The sequence below is a fragment of the Parus major genome, chromosome 18, assembly GCF_001522545.3.
Source record: "Parus major isolate Abel chromosome 18, Parus_major1.1, whole genome shotgun sequence".
NCBI classification, from domain to species: Eukaryota; Metazoa; Chordata; class Aves; order Passeriformes; family Paridae; genus Parus; species Parus major.
In genome coordinates, this window is record NC_031786.1 from 4,634,889 (window position 1) to 4,660,769 (window position 25,881).

The following is a 25,881-nucleotide window of genomic DNA, read 5'->3' on the forward strand; positions in this document are numbered from 1 at the left end:
GATGGATGGATGGATGGATGGATGGATGGATGGATGGATGGATCTCAGGACAATGCCACAGCCTCAATTAAAGGACAAACAGAAAAGCTCCTAGGGTGAGTGCCCGCTCCAGAGCAGCCAGTTATTCCTTATTGCAGACAAACACACAGATGTACACACCTATAAACCATGGCCGTGCTGTAATACACATAAAAATGAAGCAAGACACAAACTCTGAGTACTTTTATAATATTTCTGGTGAGCCTGCAGGATGTTTCTAAAAGTCAAGTGGATTGTGAAATCTGGCCCAGCTTTCTAATTGTCCTATGTGAGTGAGCTTGTATTTAAATATTGCTGAAGTTCTTGATATACAGGATCAGTTTGCCTATTATCATTTACCTAATACGTGCCATATTACACAACTACATCAGCTCTGTAGTGTAGAAATTTTACACTATCACCCTGAAAAAAGAAGGGCAAAAATGCTTCGTGACTACAGCCCTGGCCCTTCAGCAAACACAAGATGTTCCAGTGCCAGTGAGAGGCTTGTTCTAGGGGAATGCTGTTCACTAAAGCCTGAACAAACCATGTGTCTAAACACCATCACTAGGAATCCCAAGAGTGCTGCCCTGTGAGTTATCCTACACCCACATGGCACACTCACCTCTGGCCAGTCTCTGTTCTGTCATACTCCTGCAAATGATCAGCATCTCTGATCATCAGCATCATTGTCAAGAACAACAGAGTTAACAACAGCATCTCAAGCCCCAGGCAGAAAAACCAGAAATGCTTTGTCCAGCATTTTTCATTGGGCAACTCCTGGCACCCAGGATATTTTATTTATCCTATCAAGTTTTGCCAATAGTGCAAGCCAGGAACCCGTCTTCGTTAGTTTGCTGGCCAGTGGCCATGACATCTCCGTGGTGCTGGAACTTGTAATCCAAGATGACAGCGTGGGCTGTGCTGGCCTTGGCACTGCTGTCACTGGGGGAGTGCGGAGCGTGGCCTCGCGTTACATCGCTCCCCAGGCTCCTCTCCCTGGGTGTGCACGGCACTTTCCCTCTGCATCCTCCTGCCAAATTTGTAAGGGGTGTTATTTTTATGCACTAAATTCCTCGCAATCAGAGGTAGGTCAAATAAGCACAGCAATCTGAATGTCATGTGCCCAGCAGCCGACTTACCCTCGCATCAGCAAGCTTCCCAGCTGTCACAACAGCCACACAAAGGGCTGCTTAGAGCTCAGATGCACAAGGAATCGGGCAAGGAGGAAACCCACTCTGCAAGGTGAAGCCCCTCAGTGCCCAGCTTTGGGAGCCAGATGCCTTTGTTGGGCTCTGCATTATTTAAATACTCTGTGCTCACAACAGCAGCCAAATTTTCACAACAGTGAAGTGGCTGGACTGTTTAATGTGCTTAAGCTTTGTTCTCAATGGGGGCTGATGACTGCCAAGTGTTTTGGAAAGAACTTAGCCCCTCCGTTTAAGTTGCTGAAATGGGAACTCTTGAGCATTAAGCTCTTTTAGAAATCCAGCTGCAGAGCTCCACAGTGGTGGTGGTGGTGGAAGCAAGCTGGGAACAATTGTTAATGGAAACTTCCCCTCATACCACCCTAGTGATGTGTCTCAACCATGGCCTGGAGAGACCACAGCTATGTCAACACTCGCCTTTTGTCTGGAGCCTTTCCCACTTGTAGAGCTCCACTCAGGCAAGAAGGAGTATGCCAGGACAGACACAGCTCCAGGTGTCTCCTGCCAAAGGGACCAGCAGGTTTTGACAACCCCAGCAATTCTGCTGCCCTAACATCTTGCCTTTGCCAATGCTTATGGTGTTGTTCTGGCAGATATTAGCATAGTGGAAAATTTTCCAGAAAACTGGACTTGAAAGTTTGCTGTTCTAATCCTTTCATCATCCTCCTCCTTCTCCCAGCAGAGATTGCCAGTGAGAAGTCCAATGTAATGGCAATATTTTCAGTGTGGTTCCTTTTTCAGAGAGAAGTGGACTGAGGCCATTCACTTGTGTCATCTAGGTTACCAAACTGTGGTAAAAAAAAAAAAAATAGCAGCTTTAAATTGCTTGCAATAATTAAAATTCACCATCCAAAAGTATAGCAGCATTTTTGTATACCTACAAAACCCCAAATGCTGATCTGGTATCATGGGGAGTTCAATCACCATATCCTGACTCTTAATTTCCCCTTTTTGAAACATCCCACCTACCAGCTGTGCCCAGGAGAGTGAAGACAGAAATAACCTCTTCAGCTGCACTACTGCTTGGCAGACTTCTTATCTGTATTGCCAGAGATCCCTGGTAAATTATGTGGAACACAATTCTGAATCACTCAACTCCCATAGAAATGTGTCTGATTTTCAGAAAATCTCCCTTCTCACAGCCCTTCTACACTCATCAGCTCAACAGCTGGCTGGAGAACAGCATCAGAGAGGAAGAAAAGGGAATGAAAATGTTCTAATCAAAATATTTTTCCCAATTTTTTACACACATTGGAGGGAAATAAAAGAGGAGTTTCCTACTCAATTTATTAGCAGCCCAGAGATAAAACATGTGTTTGGTAATAATTTTTCTTTATATAAACGGAAGGCACTTTGCGTGTGTCAGTCAGGCTCTGCAGCACAGTGGTTAAACTGACAGATAATCCTCACCCAGAGCTGCTCCACAGCTCTCCCTGTATGTTTTCCAAAGCCATCTATCCCCTTGGCAGCTGAGCAGCTATTTGGGATAGTTCCCTTACTCCAAATCACAGCCTGTCCTGGACTAATCTGTCATCCAGCTCTGTATTAACTCCTTCAGCCTCCAGGAAAAGTTCTCTCTCTGCAGAGCACACAGCAAGAGTGCAGGGATTGAGACAGGCAAAAATCCCCACGGGAAGAAAAGTAAAAGGGGTATTCTGGAGGTCAAGATTTATCTAAGGACAGCATCTTGTCAGGTTATCATTCCTCATCTACAATATTATAAGCAACCTTTTACTTAAGCAATCTTTATTCTATGTAATTTCCCTGCCATTTGGATTGTAGCTGTTTTCCAGAAACCATTTAGGTGGGAAGGACTAAAGCCACACACTGGAATCCTCCTGCCCTCAACAAAGGATAAACCCAACCACTCTCTGCCTTGGGGTGAAGAAGACACTTCACCTCTGGGTGTGTTTATGCAAGCAGTTATTACAGGAGCTTTATTTCCTTCCCAAGCAACAGGAGATCAGTGTATTTAGACCAGGGCTCCAAGCTGGCACGAGCATTCCTCTATTCCTTATCTCACACAAACTCGATTCTGCTGAACATGGGGTGACTGCAAACATTTCCTGAGGAAAGAAGGATCTCAACCCACTGCAACCACGACATAATTCACTGCTTTTAACACACACTATAGGAGGACTGGCACACAAAGAAGTGTTTTTAAAATGTGTACTTTTTAAAGATATCAGCATTGTTTACAAACCTTGTGCATTTAATTATGAAAGAATTGTCATTTCCCCTCTCAGCATTGTGTGCCTCCTGCTCTGGGCCTCTACAGTATTATTCCAGGCAGGACTGGTAGCCTTATTAAGATTGTCTGACACTTCCCATTAGAGGATGCTGTCTTCAGTTCCTTCAGCCTTTGCCAGATTTCAACCATTCTGTTTGGATTTCTTGTGCGCCAACTGTTGTTTCTGCCAAAATGGTTCTACAGTTTCCCGAAAGAGGTTCCACAAAAAATACTTTGTTTTGAACCTGTTAAAAATTTCTGGCAGACTTTTCACTGCAGTGTGCTAGTAGCCTGTGCACTGGAAGAGAGGGCAGCTCCTGGGTCAGTGTTACTTCAGAGAACCACAGAACAGTTTAGATTGGAAAAGCCCTCCAAGATCATCAAGTCCAAGCATTAACTCAGCACTGCCAACTCCACCACAAAACCATGTCTTCAGTGCCACATCTACATGTTTTTTAAAAACCTCCAGAGCTGTGATGCTTCCCCAGGCAGCATGTTCCAGCTGTGGGCACGCTGAGGCAGGAGGAGAAGGGCACAATTTCATTAAGTGATCAGGACTCAAAGCTGAGAAGGTTGTAAGGAGGTGAGGAAGGTGAGGAAGGTGAGGATGACAGAGACTGGCAGCCAAAGATGAGAGGGAGAGACCCTGGAAGGGGAAGGCTGTTCCAGCAAAGGCTGTGATGAATGCATTCAGCAGAAGAGCACTGTTGAAGGGAACAGGGCAGGATCAGCCTGTGCTGATGGTACAAACACTGCTCCACATTCCCAGGTGCCACAGATTCTCTTCAACAAACAAAACACTGGCAAAGCTCCCTGCTGTCCTTCAGCTCCTTACAGCAGGGGTCAGTCACCATCCTCTACTCAGTACCACCAGCAGGACACCGTGGGGGGCTGTCACATCCATTTCTACTCATTTCCAGTGTGCCTGTTTGTAAGAGTGGGACATGAGAAAGTCTAGGTTGTCTTTTCAAATTGTTTTTAAAATTAAGTGCAAGAGCTGTGTAAGAAGTACAGTCATGGTTGCAACAATCTTCAAAGTTTCAATCACATACTATCTTACCTGGATGCTTTCCTCCTTAAGGAGACACTTGTTTCACCCATTTTGATTTATCCAGATAAATCCATATTATATTTGCCATACAATTATTTCAACCTCCTGTAGAGAAACTATTTCAGGAGTTCCCTCCAGCACTGACAACTGCTGTGTCTGTGTGCTTCAGAAACAGCTTCTTCCCCACAAGACTCCCATCAAAGAAGGGGCAGCACTTCTCTTTGCAGATGAAGAAGTACAGATATTTTAAATCAAATCATCATTCTATCAGGTTAGCAAATGTTGTAGTCATTGGCTACATTTCATGTGCTTCTGCACCTGTGGGACACAGGTGAGAGCCACCCAAGGTGTCACACTGGGCTCCTCAAAGGGAAGCAAACACACAGTATGACACGTTCTCAAAATCAAATCAACTCTTCATAATTCTGCTAAAACTTTAAGCAAAATCCCCAGACAAGATCCTTCAGTCCTTCCTGGTTTTCCCTTCTCCTCCTGCTGTTCCCTGCATCCTCTCACATCTGCAGTAAATGAGGTCAAGATCCTACAGACAACCACTTCCTTCCTGAAACAGCCCAGATTCAGCCCAGAGCTGGTCTGAGCTCCACAGGCAAAATGGTAGAGAGGAGGATATAATGGAATTAAAGCCTGCATTTCCAAGGGACAGGGTTTGCTATCAGAGGCTGCACACGTGGCCTTCAGCTGTGTGTTTGCAGATCTTTGGGAGACTCACTTGCAAGTCCTGCCTGTGGTTACCATGGAACACCCTTTGCCTGCTGGCCCAGCAACGTTCTGCCCTTCAAAACAATGAACAAACAAGTAAGAGGCACCAGCAGGTAAAATCTTCCACTGCCATCTCCCGGACTTCAGACTCATCTCTTCTGTAAGATCCGTACTCTGAAAGCCCTTCCAGGAATTTAGCCTGTGTGAAGGCAGGGCTTACGAGCTCAACAAGGCCTCATCTCTGAAAACAACCAGGAAATTCAATTTTTATTCCCTTCCAAACTACCCCTGCAAGATGCCTGACAGTAGCTGCTCCTGCTCTGAACAATTCCCTTGCAGAATGGCTACACGGAGGAACAGAGGGTTTGATTCTGCTCCCACGACACTGAACAGGGATTTTAATATTCTTGAAAAGCATAAAGTCCACAGCATTCCTAAATGCCTTCCTGATTTTTCTGTAGGATCCTGCTTTCCTAACAAAGATCAGCCAAGATGGAATTCAGTGGGGAGAGGGCCTGAGGAAGAGTTGCAGGGAAGAATGCTCACACCAGTATTTAATTTTAATTTATACTTGTCTAAGAAGTATGTCTCAGTTCAAGATGCTTATGTTCTCTGGTACACTGGAGCTTCTTGACATCCTTTGACATATTTTTATTGCCTGCAAGTTCACATAGCAAGATTCCTCAAAAAGTACAGTAAAGTACAGTAATTCTTTTCTTAAAGGGAAGATTCCAGAGAAGCATCAGAATTGTCAACCTGCTCTGAAGGAGAAAAAAAACATCCATTTGCCTTTCCTTGGACAATTATGTACCCAGCTTTAATAAACCAGATTTTAGAGAGAGCCCTGGTTTAGATAACAGGCTCATACACCACAGAGTCACAGAATCAGAGTTTGGAAAAGGTCTCCAAGATCATCGAGTCCCACCTGTGCCCAATCCCCACCTTGTCACCAGTGCAGAGCACCGAGTGCCACACCCAGGCCTCCCCTGGACACCTCCAGAACTGGAACTCTAAACCTCTGTGGGCAGCCCCTTCCAATGCTAAACCACCCTTTCAGTGAAGAAATAATTCTGGCATGCAGCAAGAACCTCCCCTGGGGCAGCTTGAGGCTGTTTCCTCTTGCTTTGTCCCTTGTTCCCTGGGAGACCCTCACCTTGCCACAACCTCACCATCCATAAATGCACCCTCATGAGGAATTCTGCTCAAAACAAAGACAACACTTGTCCTCAAGATGTGTCTGTGCCACTGCCAACGTGCTTTTCAACGCTCCAAGTCAGCCCCTTTCCCATTGTTCTGTTTATTTGTCTATCTAGGACAGCAGGCTCTCAGTAAACAGGTCTTTCAAAGAGCCCTCCTGTAATTCTGACAGCATATGCCACCCATGACTCGTGGATCTATTACCCAGTTCTGGTACCCAAGCCCTGCTTGCCTGGGTGTGTTATCAAAACACAGCCAAGGGAGATTTCAAGTGGCATGGAAAAGCCACGTGAAACAGGTACATTTCCTCTGCCTCCCCATCAGCAGCTAATGGGGAGCCGAGAGACAGACAACAGATGCTATCAGCAGCACTGGAATACATCCCTGAAGGAAAAGAGGTCACTGGGCAGAGTTACAGAACTTGAAAATCTCCTCTTCTCTTTTGATCTGTTCTGTGCACGCAGTTTAAATCTGAACTATCTGTTGCAGTCACTTTCTACTTTTTTCCATTTTACATTTCACTAGAGCAAAGCACACTTTTTTATCTATTGAGGATTATTTGCATAAAATATTTTTAATAAAAAAATTATGAAATGTATAATTTGTATTAAATAATATACAATAAATTCTTATAAAATAAAATAAAATAAAGAGCTGTCAGAATGGGACCTAAGTAAGGCTGAGTACATTTTATTTTCTCTCTGCCTTAGATTAGGATCCTCTAATATATTTTGGGGAAAAAAAAGAAAACCAAACAAACACAAATCCCGGAAAATTATACTTGGGTGGTTGTTACAGCCCAATAACTGCAGAGGTCTAAGTTGCTTTTATTTATTAGCTTTATTCCCAAGAAGCACACATGAAGTGAGTGTGATTGTAGCTTTTTCTCTACTGATGCATTTATCTCCATTTATAAACCATACAGATGCATCAGGCCTGGGTAGCCTGAAAAAGGGGGCCAGAGGAAGGAAGGGAACACATCACCACTTTGGGAAAATTCCAGGAGAACAGGCTGTTGAATATGGATATATTATATCCTGTGTCTGTAACTACTCCATACAGCTGCTGCATAAAACAGGTTTTGGTGGCATGCCAGCCACAGGCAAAATCAGGTAACTTCAAAAAGCAAACCTAATTAAAAGATATTACAGCGCTGAACACTGGGCACTAAAAAATTCACCTCTAAATGTGAGGGAGTCACTGAGCAGCAGAAAATGGCAAGAAACTGCTTTGCTGAGGAGCCCTCCAAACCCTCCAAACTAATGCCTGCAGAGAGTTCTGTGCCTCACAATGGCATTCACATGGACCAAACAGAGCAACGAGTACCAAAACCTTTGGGTTTTGCTCTTGCCATCACACACATCATGGCTCTCCACTGCCAATTAATGACAAAAATCATGAATATGTTAAGTCAAAATATTTTTTAAATATCAATATATTAAAAATAAATATATTTTCATGTAACCTTGAGGCCAATGTGCACTGGCAAATCATTGATCAATTCTCTGAATATGTGAGCTTTTAAACATGGGAGTTGGCATTTTATAAATGAGATGTATGGAGCACCACTATTTTGGTTTTATTTGGGATGGAGGAAAGTGCACTTATCCCTGAGACCTACTGTGTCTAAAACACTTAACAATTCATATTAAAACTACCAGTGCTTTACAAGCTGAGTCCCACTCAGGAAGCAAACTGACTTCTTGCCTTCCACTGGTGGTCACTGCATTATTTGTAGAGACAGCACAGGCCTTACAGTGTTCTATTGTCTGGGGCTTTTGGGGGATGACAGGACAGGATAAAATCCTTCATGTTCTTTCCCTCCTACTTCCAGGTCACCTGCAGAATTCCCACTGTGTGCCCCTGTTCAAAGCAGGATGGGGTCTGCAGGAGTTGGCCATGTGGAAAAAGGTGATTATTCTGTGCTCACATGGAAGGAGAAGCACTGGAGAGCTGGAAAGCACTGCAGGCTGAGGGCAGCAGCAATTCATAGGCTTGGAAAATTATGTGGGCTTTACCTTTTACACTCCTGTTAACTCTGATTTTCATGAAGTAGGTGGTGTTGCTACAGCAACTGTCGTATCACATCATTTCTGCTGTCTCTGTCACAGGGATCATCTTATTTTATCTTAAATTCAGATATGCAGCTTTTCTTCATCTATTCTAAAGCCCTCTGTATTTTGGATATGAAAAAATTATACAAAATAGAGCTGTGTCATATAAATGGTATTTTTTTTTTTAATGTAGCAAAGCTTACAGAACATTTTATTTGTTCTTCTTTTACAAATGCAGAAGGAATAAAGAAAATGGCAGATTTATGGTGCTCCAGATTTTCAGAAATAAATTAAGAGCTGGTCTCACGATGAAGTTGTTTCATGCCACCTTTAATGTGTTCTCTTTACAGAAGCTAACCCTGTGTCCCTGTGCACCTCAGCAGAAGTAACTCCTCTATTCACAGGTAAAAACATTTTGCTTCCTCATGCCCAGGCTATTTATGCACCTGCATTCCACACAACTCACACCCAGCTCAGATGCTGCTGCCCACGCACAGCACCAACCCCAGCCCTCACCTGCTTTACCTGCAGCCCAGAAACACCTACTGAAGCACAACCCACCCTTACCTGGTTCAGAGGGTTTGTCCCAGCTGCAGGGATGAGGTGGTCATCCAGCTTTGCAGCTGCCTTGCTCAGTAAACCCAAAATTTGGCTCTACCTCTTTGGCTTCCATTTTTCTACCTGGAAAAGGTCTTTGAGGGTTCAATGCACAAGCAAAACTCAATAAAATCCTGATGATGGAAAGGGTCTCTTCAATTTTTGCTATTCACATGCATTCCAACATGTGCAGTCACAGATCTTCCTTTTAAAAATATAAAAAGCAATGTGAAACAGTAGTAAATATTCAGCTACACCCTTGGGCTACTCAGGAAATGAAAGAAAAGCCCTACCTATAGTCAAAGGTTACTTCACAGACTATTCAGGCAGCACAGCTCAGACATCCAGATCAAGCTCTGCCACAGACTAAGATGATGAGTATTTTGATCTGCTTCTTCCTGAGCATTTCCAGCCACTTTCAAAACAACCAGTGCAGTCACCAAATTACACTTCAGTGCTCCAGAAAGCTCCTAGGCAGATAGAAATCTGCCAGTGTGGATCCATCCTGTGGGCAAGGACTGCATCTAGTGCACCAGGTTAATGGCCATGTACAGAATTAAGATATCAAACAGCCCTTCAGTTCCTTCAGTTGTTTTGCAAACTTCATTTCAGTCCCCCCAGTACTTGACAGTTATTCTTTAGCTGATTTTCCAGAGAAATGAGTTTTGTGCAGTCCTTCTGTGCAGCCCCCTCCCAAAGGTTTGGGAAATTGTTGGCCAATTTCCAACAAATTTGGCAGCAATGCATCCACACATGCTACATCAAGCTTTGTGAAAACAATGTAAATGAAAGAAGGGCTTCCCTCCCTGGCTGCAGGAGCCTCACTGCACATCAGAGAGCCCATGGAGGTTGTGCTGCTCCTGGAGCTAATTCCTTGGGCAGAAGGTAGGAAGGAAAAAAAAAGAAAAATATTCACCAAGTCACTGTTAATGGCAGTCAGGAAACCCATTTTATCCTCTTGTTCTCTCCTGGAATTGAGAATATCTCTTCACTTTATCCTACCCACTCATTTACTATTTTCAGTAACCATGAGAAAAATGATTTGTTTCACAACTGCACTGTCACTTGACAATCCCTCTGAATTCCAAGCAGACACATCTGGTATTGATAGCCAGCAAGCAGCCGTGCACATGGCCTGTCTTAAAAATCAATGCAGAAGACAGTTAGATGTGAACAACCCAGCTGTCTGCTATCATCTGAGCATTTATTTATTCTTATAATATGTAGTGAAAACCAGAACTCTACTAGAAAGAGGTTTTTTTGTATTATTCCCAGCATTTATTATGCAAGCAATTTAAGCCTTCCAACCAAGACGCAGTAGGAGTGTTTGGGAATCAACAAATTTGCTCTGGCAGCGATGAAACATTCATTATTGGCTTTGAAGTAAGGAGGAGTTTGGTTGGAGGGGTGAATTTGTTTTATTTTCCTAAGATTTTGTTAAAATGTAGACAAAAAGCTGGTTGAAGTACGCTGGGTAGGACTCAGCTAATAATCAGAATGATGTAGATTTATGCTGGAAGGTGCCTGTCCCACCTGAAGGATGCAATCCTGGTGTGTTTTTAGTGTGTAAAGTCAGAGATCCCCTCTGCCCCTCTCCCCCCAGACTCTCCCTGCTGCTATTGCCACATTACACACTCACAACTACTCAGGCGTGGGGAAGAACGGGTTAAACTTAGTGAAGGAAAAAACACAAGCATGAGAAACACCTTTCCTCTTTCTGCTTAACTGGATAATTGGTGAGCAGGAACCTGCTTGATGAGTTTCAGCAGCTCCTCGAGAACAGTCAGGGCTGTTTCTGAGAGTGCCTCAAGCTGCCAACTGGATAAACACCAACAGGGCACCCCTTGCTAAGGCTTTTGATAAATAAAAATTTCCAGAAGGCAATGAAGCAGTTTGTATTCCAAAGATCCATCCAAACCCAGTAAGAGCAGGGAGCTGAAAAGGCAGAGTATTTTATAGATGTTATATACATAAAGCTGTCTTACAGTCAGAATAAATAGATGAGTTAAAAAAAAAAGACTAAATAATTTTTACTGCAGTGGAGAGAGTGCAACAGTAAAATTCAAATGAATAAATTAACATGTTCTCTTATAAGAATTTAAGGGACCAAGAAAATTCTAGTCCTACTCTGTACAATCCTCTGGGCTTATTACTTGATACCATTTATCTACAATGCAAAGATTTTATTCAAGTACTTAGTGATTTTGAGTCCAGCTGGCTGAAATAAAAGCACCCAAGGATTGGTTTTCACATAAGGATTATCTTGTCTTACCTGTATCAGAAGTGTGCACAAGCACGTGAGTTAAAACAACCAAAAACAAACAGAACCAAACCCTGGTAAAATCTTGCTGTAATTTCAAACCAGTCCCAGCTGTACAATCACCAAAGCAGCCCCCGTGGCAATCACTGTCCATCTTCATTTCTGTTTATTCACATCAGGGTTTCAATTAACTCAACACTACAACTGGCAAATATGCATTTAGACATGCTGGGTTTTAAGATCAAGACCCAAAGCTCTCCCTTGCTGAAGCTCTGCCAATTGACTACAGATGAGATCTCACCACTGGGCTTTCTCCCAGGTTCCCTCCTCTCTGAGGATGCAGGAAAGACTAAGAAGAAGCAAAAATATATTTATATTCTAAACAACAACATACACATTTGGGGAAAAGTATTTTAGCTTTGCCAGCGTTGATCTGTTCAGACACAGCTCAAAGGTTTTGAGGAGGTCACCAAAACCCCACAATTCACGGCTCAGTCCCATCCATCTAAACCAAACCAAGCAAACCCCTCCACACACATTGGAAGAGCGATGTCCCTTTGGAAAACAACAGGAACTGCCCCTCAAACACTGCCCCTTGCCCTCATGTTTTGGATCCCTTCCCCAAGCATGTCTTTTGTACTGCTTTTTCATACAAGGGTGCCCTTGGACATGTTGGGGTTTCAATCCCAGAGCCAACTTTCCAAAACACGCTGCATTTTGAAAAGCCTATTTTTATTTCACAGAAAAATAAAGGAGTTCACATATTAAACTCTTTATCCCCCCCAAACTCAAAGCCTCCCATACAGTTAAAAATCAAATCCAGCTTTATTTTCCTGCATGAGTCAGGCTGCATGCAAACAACTTCTGAGGAAGGTAGCTTGGGGGGGAAAATAGAACTGAAGGAAGAAATCCAGAGAAAAATTCTTCTAACAGCACACTCCTATTTTCCCAAGACATTTGCGAATATTTTCATTTTAAAGCTAAAGGAAAGCCACCCCCTTCCACCCCAAAAGAAGTTTTAAAGATTATAAAGACACACAAGGACACACTTTATTATTTTAACAATTACTGCTATTTTCAGGGCTCCAGCACAGTTACTTCCTTCCATAATTGGACTTCAATCAAACCCTACTGAAGCTTTTGATCTTGGAAAGAGTAACAACACAGTTCTGTTATCAGCACAGAGGGGGAAAAGAGTAGGACATCCAGCATTTTTCAATAAAAGAAAGTTAATTGCTTTGACTTATATTTATCAAAGGTCACAGCTACAAGTTCTGAGTGCACACACATAACGGTGCACACTGAGAAATCTCATACAGACTGGACAGAGCGTTGGGGTTATAATATCTGTGTGCATTTAAAAAAAAAATAAATAAATAAATAAAAGAAGAAAAAAGCAGCAAAACAATGCTAGATTACTATCCAAATATACCCCAGTGGATGTCCTGCCAAAGAGCAAATATGTGGCTTTAAGCTCCAAACTGAAATAAAAGCTTGGCCAGCAGCCCAGAGCTTCACTGTATTTTGCTCAGCCAGCCATAATCTGGCAGAACAGAGTGAACACATTTGCAGCCACGTGATAGAGAAGCCCGTCGGGCCAAGCTGATTTCCTTGTGTTGGTTAAATGTGATCTTCAGACTGTACACACCAGCGGCTTGGGAAAACGTGAGAGTGGGAAACGACCAGCCACGGGCTGGAAATCTGAAGGGTGGCAGAAAAAAATTACTTGAGGAGTTTGCTTAAAGGTTTGGGCTGGCAGTGGTGGGTTTTAATGAGGTGTTAACTGAGCACCCGGTGTTCAGCTGGATCTGCACTGAGTTACACACCACCAGCTCCTGATGCACATCCTGAGAGAGCCGCTTCGGAAAAGGCACTGGAAATTCATTGCTGGGTAGGATTGAGAGCTACCCATCAGTGCTCCAAAAACACAAAATGCTGAGTGATCTTGAAGTCCACATTGAGGAGACTCAGAGGTGCCAGGATGTGGCCCTGGATGGGTGGTGCACCAGGGCTCAGACTCTGCAGACACCCCTTGAACAGCCACTGCTGAACACTCATGGAGTGAGACAGAGCCTGGCCAAAGGACTCAACCTGAAAAACATGTGGGATAACAGCTGCCCCCATGATCAGGTATAATATTTTGATAGCAGTGATAATAATGTTTTTAAATAACTGGCTTAAGAGACAAACAGCATCCCTGGCCAGCGTCAGAGCTGCACGTGATCCCTGAGAGCAGATTACATGTGGATGCAGAAAGAAAAGCCCCCAAACACAAGACCTCAGAAGTACATCCCTGCAGCAGATAAGAGCAACCTGGCTGAAGCAGTCACCAGAGTATGTAGGAAAAGTGAGATTTGTTTATTTTCTAACAGAAATAAATTGATAAACCAGACACGTGCAGCACCTGGTGAAATCAGAGACGCACACGAGTTGACAATTACACCTCCAGCTCTTCCCTTCTCCTTGGCTAATGACTCCTTTTCACGTGTGCACAACAGCTTCCAGACAGAGACTACCATCATTTTCAACAATGACATCAACCATGTCGCACTGAGAAAATTGAGCAGATAAGAGACCCTGGAAAAGTGCTGCTTAAACCTGGTGATAAGCATGGTTTATTTTATTTTCACCAACTGAAAGATCAGCCTTTCTGAGGGCAGCAACGTGATTCTGTGTTGATGTGATGCATCAACATCAGGCCTTGGAGCCTGGACAATCCATGCCCTGATTTTTTAAGTGCCAAGGCACCCATGGGCAAGGTGTTTCAAGCAGACACTCAAAGCACAGCTGTCCAACATGTGTTACTGAAGGCTTGTGGTTTAACCTCCTCAGAAAGCAGACATGCAGGTTAAATTTAAATATGCTGAACTCTTCCCCACTTCTCTCATAGAGTTGAGTGATGCATGTGTTCACAAGGTCAGCTTCCTGCTCCATTCTACTCAATTGGTGTTGCTCTTTAAAAATGCTCTATCAGTCCAGAAACAAAAAAATGTCCTACCACTCCAGAAACACCTTCAGCTGGTGAGCAAGCCCTGTGGCTTTTTGCCTTTGTGAGTTAATAGAGTAACACACATTAGCAACACATGGCTGAGGAGCATGACACAATCTAGATATGTGATTTATTAACCTGATCTGTTATTTATGTTCTTTTCTTCCAAGAGAATCAATCTTCACTACAGGCAGAGACATAACTCCTCAGTTTTCAGGGTACAGCTCTTGACAGAGAAGGCAGGCCCTTAGCTGGTGACAAAGGCCATGCTAAGATCAGTCCCTCATGACTGACCTGCTTGGGTCCCTGGAAAAACCAGAGTAGGAATTAAACAACAGTGCCCCAAGCTATGTGTAGTTTCACTTCCCAAAGTCTTCACGCTCTTTATTAATCAGAGCAGTGATCACTCAGCTGGACAGGGCTGTGATTCTGTCCACCTTTCTTTAGTACTCCACCCTCTACCAGCAATAAGCAGAGAGAATTGGGCTGTTTCACAGGACAAGCCCAGGGTATAGAAAGGATACACCAAATCAAATTATCTCAGGATGAATGCAGCACCAAAACCAAAAAATCAAAACCATTGAGCAAACATACACTGCTGTGAAAATATGACTTTGACATTGATATGCTGCTGTGGTATACTTCAAACAACAGTGAGCTCAGCACATTCAGTTATTTCAGATCTGTATCTGCTTTTTCACTCTTCAAAAAAAAAAAAAAGGCAGACAAAAAAAAATACAGCATTTCCCAATAAGTTTTCTCCAATTTAATCCTGAGGAAGCAGGAAGAAATTCTTAAGTGCCTTTTCAAACATTTTTTTTTTCTTTTTTAGAGACATTTAATATTGCATATGCCACAGCCAAACCAAACAGGTTCTTAGACCTCAGGTAAGTGTCACCTTATCAGAAACTGTACTAAAATGTCTTCATTCTGTGCTGGAAACAGAATGTAGGGATCCAGAGAGGTTCTCTCAGGTTTGCAAATGCCCTACCAAGGATGTGTTGGGGGAGGGAGAGCAGGGGAGTCCACTCAGCAGTGCTGCATTACACCGAGAGCGGGTTGTGTCACTACAGCTCCATACTGACACACCCGCATTTTACAGCACACAATGTACTGTACCATTCACAACACCAAGGAACTCAACATATCTAATCTGGCAGAAAAACAAAGTCATATCAGGTTAATCCAATTCTTAAATTGCACAACTTTGAAAAGCCAATAGCAAAACAAATCTTCTCCCTCACTTGTGCTCCCCAAGCCCTCCTCCCAGCGCACATACCCTGCCACGACCTACTTTTCCTCTTTGATCCCTCAACATTTTTAGCCCACTCTCACTCTCCCCTGTTCCTCCCTGACTCCTGACCTCGCTGCAGCCCAGACCCTGGTGGCAGGGTGAAAAATTTCCCAGATTAGAGCCAGCCAGCAAACTGTGCAGCGCGGGATGAGCGGAGGGATGCGCACACAAGGTCACTTGGATGCCTGCCTGCATGTGACACTGCAATAATTATGATAAGAGCCATCAAATCTGAAGTTAGATCACTGCAAGGTAGTTCCAAATGAGGTAGCAGAGCTGGGGTGCTGCACAAGAGGAAAAGGATGCAGCCAGGATGCATAAAGTTGAAAATTTTTTCAGTAAAATAAACATGCTTGGCTTTGGAGAGGATCAACACCGTTCCACAGCATGGGATCAGCACTTTCAAAGACCTTGCTTACAAATCTTACAGCTCATTTTCTAAATTCTCTTTTTAAATGAAACCTCAGACTCATCTAATCACAGAACCCGAGAAGTTCCAAGGAAGAAAAAAAATGGTGGAAAAAGTTTGCAACTTCCCTCCCTCCAACACACACTAAGCCAATTAAATTTGGTTTCTTGCAGATTCTTTTCTCAAAGTAAATTGGCATCTCATAGTGTCTAAAAGGTTGTCAGCTTTTTTAGAAGCATTTCACATAGATTGGGCATTTTAAAGGTCTTATGTACCTTTTCTGATGTAGAAAAAGCACATTTGCATTACTCTTCCTGCTCTCAACACATTCCCATCCTGCATCCACTCACACTTCCACTCATTTATTTTAATGAAATTTTAGGACTGCAATCAATTCTTCAAAATCGCAACTTTCTTACTACATTTGGTTAAAATCTACCGATACAATCAAAAACCAGCAAGCAGGACAAAGCAAGAGGCTTTGAGTACACCCCTAGCATGATCAGTTTTGGTTTGTTTTCACAGAAAAATGAAAAAATCCCCCAACACTCCTGTCTCCCAGCAAGGAAATGCTGCAGGAGTTCTGTGCCCAAAGGACCAGAGCCCCACGGAAGGGCCACAGCTGCAGGGACTGCAGACATCACCAACATCCACATTTCCACTCTGCAGCACAAGAGAGGCAGCAGTTGAGGGCTGATTGCTGCAGGGCCCTTCAGATTCAATTTAACCCTCTCTGCTGTCATGAGGAAATTTGGGGTTGAGTGCTTAGCTCATACTTTTCTAAGCATTACTAAGGCAAGAACACGGTTGTTTGTTTTAAGCAGACTTCTTGGTGGAACTAGACTCCTTCCCAAATGTTGAGATGGTGAGTTGGTAAAAATGAATTTTTTTTAAGTCATCTCTGCTTCAGCACAAGCCTTGAGCCTGTGCTTTATGTTCTGCAGCCTTGTGCAATGTGCTCTTTTACAAGAAGGTTTAGTGCTGTTATTTCGATAATCTTGGTGTCCTAAAAATATTGATTGCTCCATTAAATGCATTTCTGCAGTATTTTGTGCTTTGAAGTTTCACATTATCGTTCTCTCATTTTTTCCAAATGCAATTTACAGTTTCCTTCCTCTCCACATTTAATTTCTGTTGGAGTGCCTTCATCTGTGCCATGAGTGCTGAGTGACCAGGTCACCTCAAAGATACCACATAGACATAAAGTAAACAGGAAGCCATTCCAAGTGTTTTATTTAAAACTTAAGGTCCAATCACTGCCACATAAATTAATTGATCTTGCTGTGGACAGAGAACCCTGTCCATTCATTTGTTTATTATATTCAGGAGGACCAACCAGTTCTGTAATGAATTACTTCATCTTTGACCTATTGTCCATAGCCATGTTCCAGAACAAAGAATTTACAGCAAGCTGAGCTCCCTAAGGCTAATTGGAAAAGAATGTCTTTTTTTTTTTAAACCATTCTCCATCTTCAACAAATCTTTGCCAAACTCTGTGGTTTTGCCTCTCTTGCTTTACAATTACATATTTAAGTATGACATTTGGTTTCAGGTGAGTTATTACTCCAAGTCTCTGCATCTTCTGCTTGGAGGAAACACATAGTAATGCACCCATTTGGGTTTCCACCCAAAACAGGTTCCTGTTTTTGAGTAGTAATTTACATTTGTGTTCCAGTTAACAAGGAGCTGAGTTTTCTAGAACCCTAATGCAATTTGGATTTTTTTATTTCCTTGTAGAACAGCCATACACCAAAACAAAGAGCTCCAAGATGCTCAGTGCCTGTTTTCATTAAATTGCAAGTAATATGAACAAGAGAATAATGCCAGTGGGATGAACAGCTAGAGCTGTTTCTCTCAAAGTTGGGCAGAGAACCCTGAAGCAAGAGCTTGCCACATCAGAGGAGCTAAGCAATGGTGTTGGAGGGTGCACAACAAAAATCTGCCCCAAATTTAGCCCTGGCAAAACTTGGTTGAAAGAATGGGGCAGGGGAAGCAGAACTGTACCACAGCTTCAAGCATGTCAGAAATGTGAGAGGCTGAACAATATTTTGCATTTGTTTAAAACTTGATGGATAACACTTCAGTCATGCAAAGCTGAAGTGCTGTGAAGAGCACCAGAATAAAAGGAAAAAAAAAAGTAAAGAAATGTCGTGACACATGCTGCCTTACCCACCTGTGTTAGCTCTCAAGCTCTCAGAACCAAAGTCAGCTTTGTGATAAACAGAGAGCTCCTTTATCACCATTTGTTAATTAAAAAAAAAAATAAAAAAATTATACAAGTTACAAAAAAACCTGTTTGTCATACATTCCTTTTGACACAGTTGTGCATTTTATACTTTTTTTATACCAAGTGATTATGTATAACTTGGTCCATTAAGTGGAATAGATTTGAGGTTTAAGTAAATGTGGGTTTTTTTCAGAGCTTTCATTATCAACTTAAGGATCAACCCACAGTTTTTCTTGAAAATAACTTAGTTGAAATATTTTTTTCTGACCCCCAGTCTTCTGTGAAATTCAGACAAAATATTGAAAGTATATTTTATTTGTTATGAAAGGAAGACCTAACAAAAGAAAAAAAAAGAAACCTATGTTCATGTTTTGTGTGATACAAATACTAAACAGCTCCATAGTGTACTTCCAGGCAACCAAACTTGATTTCATAATGTACTAAAGTCCTTTTTACTGATGGTGACGAAGTCCTTTTATCCTGTAAAAACTCCACTGGCCACTGAGAGCTGTTACCCCCCGTAAAAAAAAATAAAAATAAATCCAGAAAGATGAATGACAAGAGAGTGAATGGTGACATTTTGCTGCTCCACCTGGGAGGTGACGGAGAGCAGTCAACAAGCTGCCTACCTGCTGAGCAATACAGAAATCAGGGAGACCACATGAGGAGCAAAGTACTTATTGCTGAGATTAATTGGCAGAATCTGGCCACTGCAGCTTCCACAATTGCCAATTTGCTGTCACAAAAATATGTAGAGATTGAACAATTTAATGTGTTTCCTAGTAGTTTCATATAATCAGATAATAGAGGTGTCTTTGTATACAGCTCCTGATGAGGTCTTCTCTCTTCACTATAATATATTGTTTTATGAAACACTTCAGGGTATACTCGCTCCTTAAAAAAAATCAAATCACTGCTCTGAGAACCATTCACTCACTCTGCAAGGCACTTTGAGATGGGAAGCAAGGCTCTGAAAAATACATTGTACTTTTCTAAGTAATTGTAACAAGCTTGACACTCAAGCTTGTTGACATCCTTGAAACATCTTTCAGAGGACAAAACCCCAAATCCGAGGTCTTCCCTGTGTTCTCTCACTAAGTCCGGATAGCTCTTCCTAGCACAAGGAGCTCTCCCTGTACAGCCTAACACCTGAGATCATTTCATGCTGTTTACTGCCTGAACTCCAAACTAACCTCAAGTTCTCTCACACAGCCAAGCAATTATTTCACCAATAATCAACACTTAACTGTGAATATTAAAATTAGCTCTCTCGAAGGAGACACAGTGTTCTTGCTTCCAGCATTAGCAAGCCTGTGCATTCAGCACTTTTTCTCTCCCCTCCCCACCACCCCGTTACCATGTGACGGGCTATTTTTAATATTTTCCTGAATCTATTTCGCGTGGTGCTTTGACGCGGGGCGCACGGAGCGCGGCTCGGCGGGCGCGGAGCGCGGGGCGCGGGGCGGGCGGCGGCAGCAGCGGGCACAGCCGGGCTGCACAGGGCAGCCACACGTGCCCGGAGCACATGGTCCTGCAGCCACCCGCCGCCTCACGTGAGGCTCAATGTGCACAACAGACCCTGCTACCGGCCCGGCAGCGCTGGAGCTGCTCGGTCCCGTCCTCACGTGGGAGGCCAAAGGTCGGGAAATTCCTGCGGAGAAGCTCTGGGAGAGAGAAGGGGTTCCTGCAACGCGCAGGGACGGCTCGTAAACAATGATTAAAGCTTAGGAGAGGATTCCACGCACAGGCTGGCAAGACGGGAATGCTGCCCTTGGCTCTGCCAAGCTGTGCTGGAGGAGGAGGAGGAGGTCACATTAAGAAATGCAGGGGAAGGAAGGCTGCAATACAGGGAGTGCTGCACACACACCCTTTGGGGGCTGCCCTCACCCCGAGATGAGCTCCATGGAGCAAGAACGAGCCTCTCCCAGCTGGCTGCTGTGCCTGGCACAAACACGGGCTCCAAAAACCACTGAAACCCACCCAGTGCTGCCTGCTGTCACTCACTGCAGCTCAGTGCCTGTGCGAAAAGCCAGAGGTAATGGATACTGCACTCCAGACGGAATATCTGGACTGATCAAATAAACCACAGCATTTCATAAAAATCTTTGGGGGGTGGGATGTGATTAATGTGCCTCAAATTTTACTTTTTTGAAGTGAAGACTTGCAAATATTGCACATTAGGTGTATTTCTGCAGTGGGTAACAAAACGTGTTTTCCATTTTTTTCTTTCCTTAAATAATCTTTGGCAAGTAGTCTAAGGCACCCAGCTATGCAGGCAACCCAGACAGAAAACCATCATCAGAGAACACAAAGAAGGAGAGAGCTCTCTCAAAGACCCCAAAATCTCTGTCCTCCTTTGGAGCAAGGCAGAAACAACACCTGGTTATCATTGTACCAGCAGCATCCCTATGACACAGCCTCATATCCAAGGCTTTGGTGGCAAACAGAAAATTCAGATCTAAACCACAAAATCTCAAAAACCTTCTAGTTAGGATTCTCTACCAGATCTAGCTGATGCTTCTCTAATTCACACCTTTCAAACCATTTACAGCACCTGCCCCAACCACCTCCATCAGGGCTACATGGGGAAAAGAGCCAGGTAAAACGCAACAACAAACTAGTTACCTGCAAAATATACACCCTCCCTTCACAAACAAACAGCTAAAAATTACTTCAAATTTCCTTAAGGACTCTGCATTTAAACGGAGATTTATGTTCCACAAAAAGACTACATGAGGTGTGCAACAGATGAAGAACCACAAAAGTGTGTTTACAGTAATGGGTTACTTTAAAAGCTTCATAAAAATCTGAAAACCTTTTTCTGAGGAGACCACAGATTTCAACCAACCTACCATCATCCAGTACCAAGACAAAACAGAAGTTTTAAAAGCATTTGCACATGACAGTGAATGTTGGTCTGGAATGCTAAAAAAATCAATCAAAGTATTATTTTTTATTAACAAAATCAGCACTGTGAAAGATAAATATATGGTTTCACTCTCGCAAGTCGCTACCCTGTGTCCCTCATCAAAACAAAGCCAGAAATTTCTGTAACTATGATCCCTCAGCAGAAATGTATGGGATGTAGGTGTTTGCTTTGTTCTTTGTAGATGATAAACTAGTGAACCTAAACATCTTTCCATTGACCAGACAATCTCTGCTGGAAATACAGAATTAAGTTACATTCATACAAATCCTTTTTGTTGCCACTACATTTTTTTAGCAGAAGGAAAGAAAACCAGTGAGGATTTTGGTAATGTCACGTCCACAGTCAGGGTCAGCACAGCTTTGCTGAACCTGATGACACTCAGGGAATGCCAGTGCCGATCTCCTGATCACAAAACACGTTTGGGCAACACCACTCACTCCTACAGACGAATGAGGCTTGTGCTGGAACACATGCACAAAATTCAATCTCCTCATGCTGCTCTCCCATGGACCATCCCTGGCCCAGGAGCATCCCTGAGTGACAGAGTCACAGCTGGGGCTCCACGTGCCCTGGCAGGGCACAGACAGGGACCCTGGTGCCAAACCCACACAGACATTTAATCAGGGACAGGAGCAGCACAGGACCCTTCTTCAGCCCCACACGCTCCAACAGGCTCCCATTGCGAAGCAAAATTCAGAAAACACCCCAGTGAAATATTTTTAGAATTACTATCACCTGAAACATTCACTTTTCCTGAAAGTTGTAAACTCACATGTAATCTGTATTGAAATTGTATACTTCCTATTACTTGTTCTTTGCTTCATTATGGTAACACAAATCACAAGACTATGCATACTGGAATTACAGCTCACACCAACTAAAAATCTTTATGTGGCAAAAAAAAAATAAATCTATTTTAAATGTCTTAAGATATATTAACATTCCAATGATGTTAACATTTACCTCCCTATTTCAAAGCAGCACATTTGCCTTGGCCCTTAAATAACTCTTAAATGCTCATTTTTACTTTTAATTTTTATTTTTTTTTAAATATACACTGTTATATTCTCAAACTTGCCCAAATGCCAAAGTGTGAGATGGTCTTCTCTTAAGCACTGATTGTCAAAGAAAGATTTCCACATGACAGCATGTACAAATTTCAACAACCTAGTGATAAACCAGATTAAATTAAGTCACACTTTCTATCTGTAATGGGGGACAAGAAAATATTATTTAAGAAGTGAAATGAGCTCCCTTTAAAAAAAAAAAACAAAAAAAATTCTCACATTTAAAAAAAAAATAAAATCTCTTCTTGTTAAGGAAGATGGTGCTGGGGAAAATACCTACAAATGTAGATGTTTTATCTGACCCCAAGAGACATAACATCCTTTACAACAGTAAAAAAGTGCACAGTGAGGTAAGTTTGTAACCCTGAGCTGCAAAGGGCTCAGGAAAAACTGAAAAAAATCAATGAGTTGAAAAGTCACACAGATAGCTGATTACAAATAAATTCTGACAGGTGATCATTAAAAGCCTGGCTCACTACCAGGCTCCTCTGAAAAAAAAAAAATAAAAAGAGAATGAGGACAGATTATCTGCTTTTAATTTTGTGTGTGCACAAGTGACAGAAAATGGTGTAGCACATATGCACTATTTTTAAAGCTGGTTCAGAAAAAGCAATGGGTTTCATGTTCTGTTCTTGCCTACTCCAAATATATTTTAACTTTGGACACACTTGTAAGTTATTAGTTAACCATGAAAAGCCTTGAAACTGAAACACAAAGCAAAGTCAAATTCACACAAAGTAAAAGTAAGTAAATGAAATCCATGACTAAACACACACTTCTGATGGGGGGCCAAGGAGTCTGTTGAAAGGTTTGGGGAGCTTTGGGGGATATTTTATTTCTTTTTAACAAGACAGGAACATTGCAGACTTGTAAGACATTTCTATTTCATCCTGCTCCACAACTTTTGCCTCTCTGTTTATTTATTTTGCCTCCATATCAGATGATTCTGACAATGACTTTGCACGCTGAGCATGGCAAACGATCAAGCAGAAGGGAGAGGAGTGGTTTCCTGCTGCCAAGAGCACACTTTGCTCTAGCACACCTCTTGTGAGCAGAACAGCACAATAAGTAAGTCACTCTCTGTATTTTTTTTTTTAAGGAAAAAGGCAAAGTTCCATGTTTCCCAAACTTCAGCGTTGACACTCTTCCACTGCCCATGATCTCAGCCATGCTAGTGTCAAGCCAGAGCAGTTACTCTGGATTCAGACTGCTGTCTCTAAAGGGATGATCTCAAGTGCTAATAAAATAATAAAAGACATCCACTGACATCAGATGGGTTGGAATTGTGCATTACAACCAGGCCTTGGACTCAACGGTGTTTTCTTAAGCTTAAGGTGAACTACAGATGCAAGTTATGAACTCAGGTCAGAGTTACACTCAGTTTATGCCAATTTAAGCAAGATTATAATGTTGTTCCAAAACTCAGTTCCTGTGGCAAATTTTACTTTGCACAGTAGAGTAAGATTATGGCCAAAATTTCAAGTAAGAAGCATTAACCTTTAACTCCAGGATAACTGCCCACTCCTGTGTTCTCACATCAAATATTGGCTGAAGAAATATTCTCTTTCACAGTCATTTTCCCTGCTCTTTTAACACTGTGGCATCTATGCCATTCTGTCTGTGGTCTTTTTACTTGGTAACAGCTAAGATACCAACTAAGATAGCCAAATTTCCTTGGAATTCCCAGAGCTTTCCTTTGACAATTTAAACAAAAATCCTGGCAGAGCAGCTTAGCGATAACTGGAGCTATTGTTTTGGTTTGCTGGAGTGTGAGTGACAGGAATCCTCTGAGCTCTAAGCCTGTCAGCTGCACAGGGAGAAGCAGTGATTTACAGTGGGGAGGAGGGGTTCATGCCAAATTCCACAGGGAAGCTCTAAGGGCTGATTTACCTGGTCTGACCGGGTTCTGCATGCAATTCTGCGACACCATGCCTGGATGGACTGAAGTAGAAGCCCTGCTGCTGAGGTCCATGACAGAAGGTGATGCTGAGGTAGCTTGCTGGAGACCTGACTGGTGTGGGCTAGGCTCGTGCTGGTTTGGGCTGGGTGGAATGCCATTTTCTGAGAGGAATTCTTCCAGGTCCATGTATTCCAACTGGAAAGTGTCTCCATCATATGGCAGTGTCTTGTCCCATAATGTTGGACCCAAGAAAGCTGACTGAGGGACTGTGGTACCGGTGCTGTCATCATCTAACTTCTTCTCTTTGTCTTTTTCTTTACCAAATGCTTAAACAAAAACACATAATAAATATGTAAGAACTGAGAAAATTTCCATTATCATTACTATTTCCATTATTTCTCCTGTACTCGGGTGTAAGAAAGGAATATTCCCTTCAAAAAAATAACTCCTTTGACTTGGAAGAGAATTGAGGGATCATGTCACAGAGTGCCTCTGCGGGAACCAACTACATTTTTGAGATTGTGCTTTGCTTTTAGTTAACAATTCCACTCCATGCGTAGCTTTGAATGTCAGCATCAAAAAGTACTTAACAAACTTATAAGTGAACATTTAAGTATGCCAGTAAACTGGAAGCTATTGATATATTCTATTGAAAAGGAAGCCTTAGCCTAAAATCCCTGGGATCCTGTCATTCTTCTAAACTAAGGTCCCAATCTTGTTAGTCCTTGCACAAGCAAAGTAGACCTCAAATTCTGCACTTCTAAATGTTACTAACATACAGTGGCTGAGAGAACACGGTTTTGATGTGCACAAGAGACAACAAAATATTCAAAGGTAGAAGCAAAAAAAAAGTTAAACTGAGGCTTCCTCATTTCTACAGCCCCTAGCGATTTCAGTGCACATTTTATAAGGGAAACGCCTGATTTCTCTGCAAGATCTGCAAGAATCTGAACTCATAAAGCTTCCTGTCAGCTACCAAGCCTTCGCAGCATTTTATTTTTAACCTCATACAACAGCCCCGGTGAAATCCTGCGAGTTGCTTGGCAGTGGAACTCGGAAAGACGAGACAGGAACTGCAAGACCTTCCCTCGGTTTCTGCTTTTCGTGCGCGCTCGATCCGTTCGCCATACACGGTGCGGGTATTCCCGAGCTGCCTCCGCTTCCCGGGGAAGCAGCAACTTTGTCCCGTTAAACCGGGGGACGCGGGGCCGGGAACGGTTCGCTATTTTGCCGGCTCCCTTTACCCGAGGCACCGAGCGCCCTTGGCGTCCATCCCCCGGGAGCGGCAATGGGAGCACCGAACGCGTCCCGTTAGGTCGGGCCGGGGCGGCCGCCGCTCCCGCAGAGCGCCCCGATCGAGCCGTCCCGGGGACCATCGCCGGGGGAGCATCCGGGGCGGGGGGCAACGGAGGGAAGGGAAAAAGGGAGCAGGAATGACGGCAGGACAGGGGCGCGCTGCCAGAGGTCCCGGGGAAGCCTCACCGTCTTCGTGAGCGAGCGGCAGCTTGAGCGGGTTTTCCAGCAGGGACTTCAGCACGCCGTAGGTGGGCGGCAGGAACGGGGGGTTCAGCGGGAGTGGCCGCGACATGGTCGGTGGGAGCTGCCCGCGGCGGCGGAGAGGGGGCCCGAGGGGGCAGCTGCGCGGCGAGCGGTTCCTTCCCCCTTGCTGTGGCCGCTGTCGCGGCGCGGGTGAGCCGGGCGCGGGGCCGGGCCGGGCGCTGGGGCCGCGGG

General features: G+C 43.3%; 1 protein-coding gene across 1 annotated transcript in view; it reads right to left on the reverse strand.

Moving 5' to 3' along the window:
- HLF (HLF transcription factor, PAR bZIP family member) overlaps nucleotides 1–25,870 on the reverse strand; it is a 35,245-nt gene extending 9,375 nt beyond the window's left edge. Inside the window, exons 1-2 of the mRNA XM_015645871.3 lie at nucleotides 25,633–25,870; nucleotides 24,141–24,476 (exon numbers count right to left, since the gene is read on the reverse strand). Of these exons, the coding sequence (XP_015501357.1) occupies nucleotides 24,141–24,476; nucleotides 25,633–25,738 (442 nt within the window). The 5' untranslated portion in view covers nucleotides 25,739–25,870. The remainder of the gene's footprint in view (nucleotides 1–24,140; nucleotides 24,477–25,632) is intronic.
- Nucleotides 25,871–25,881: the final 11 nt, after the last annotated feature.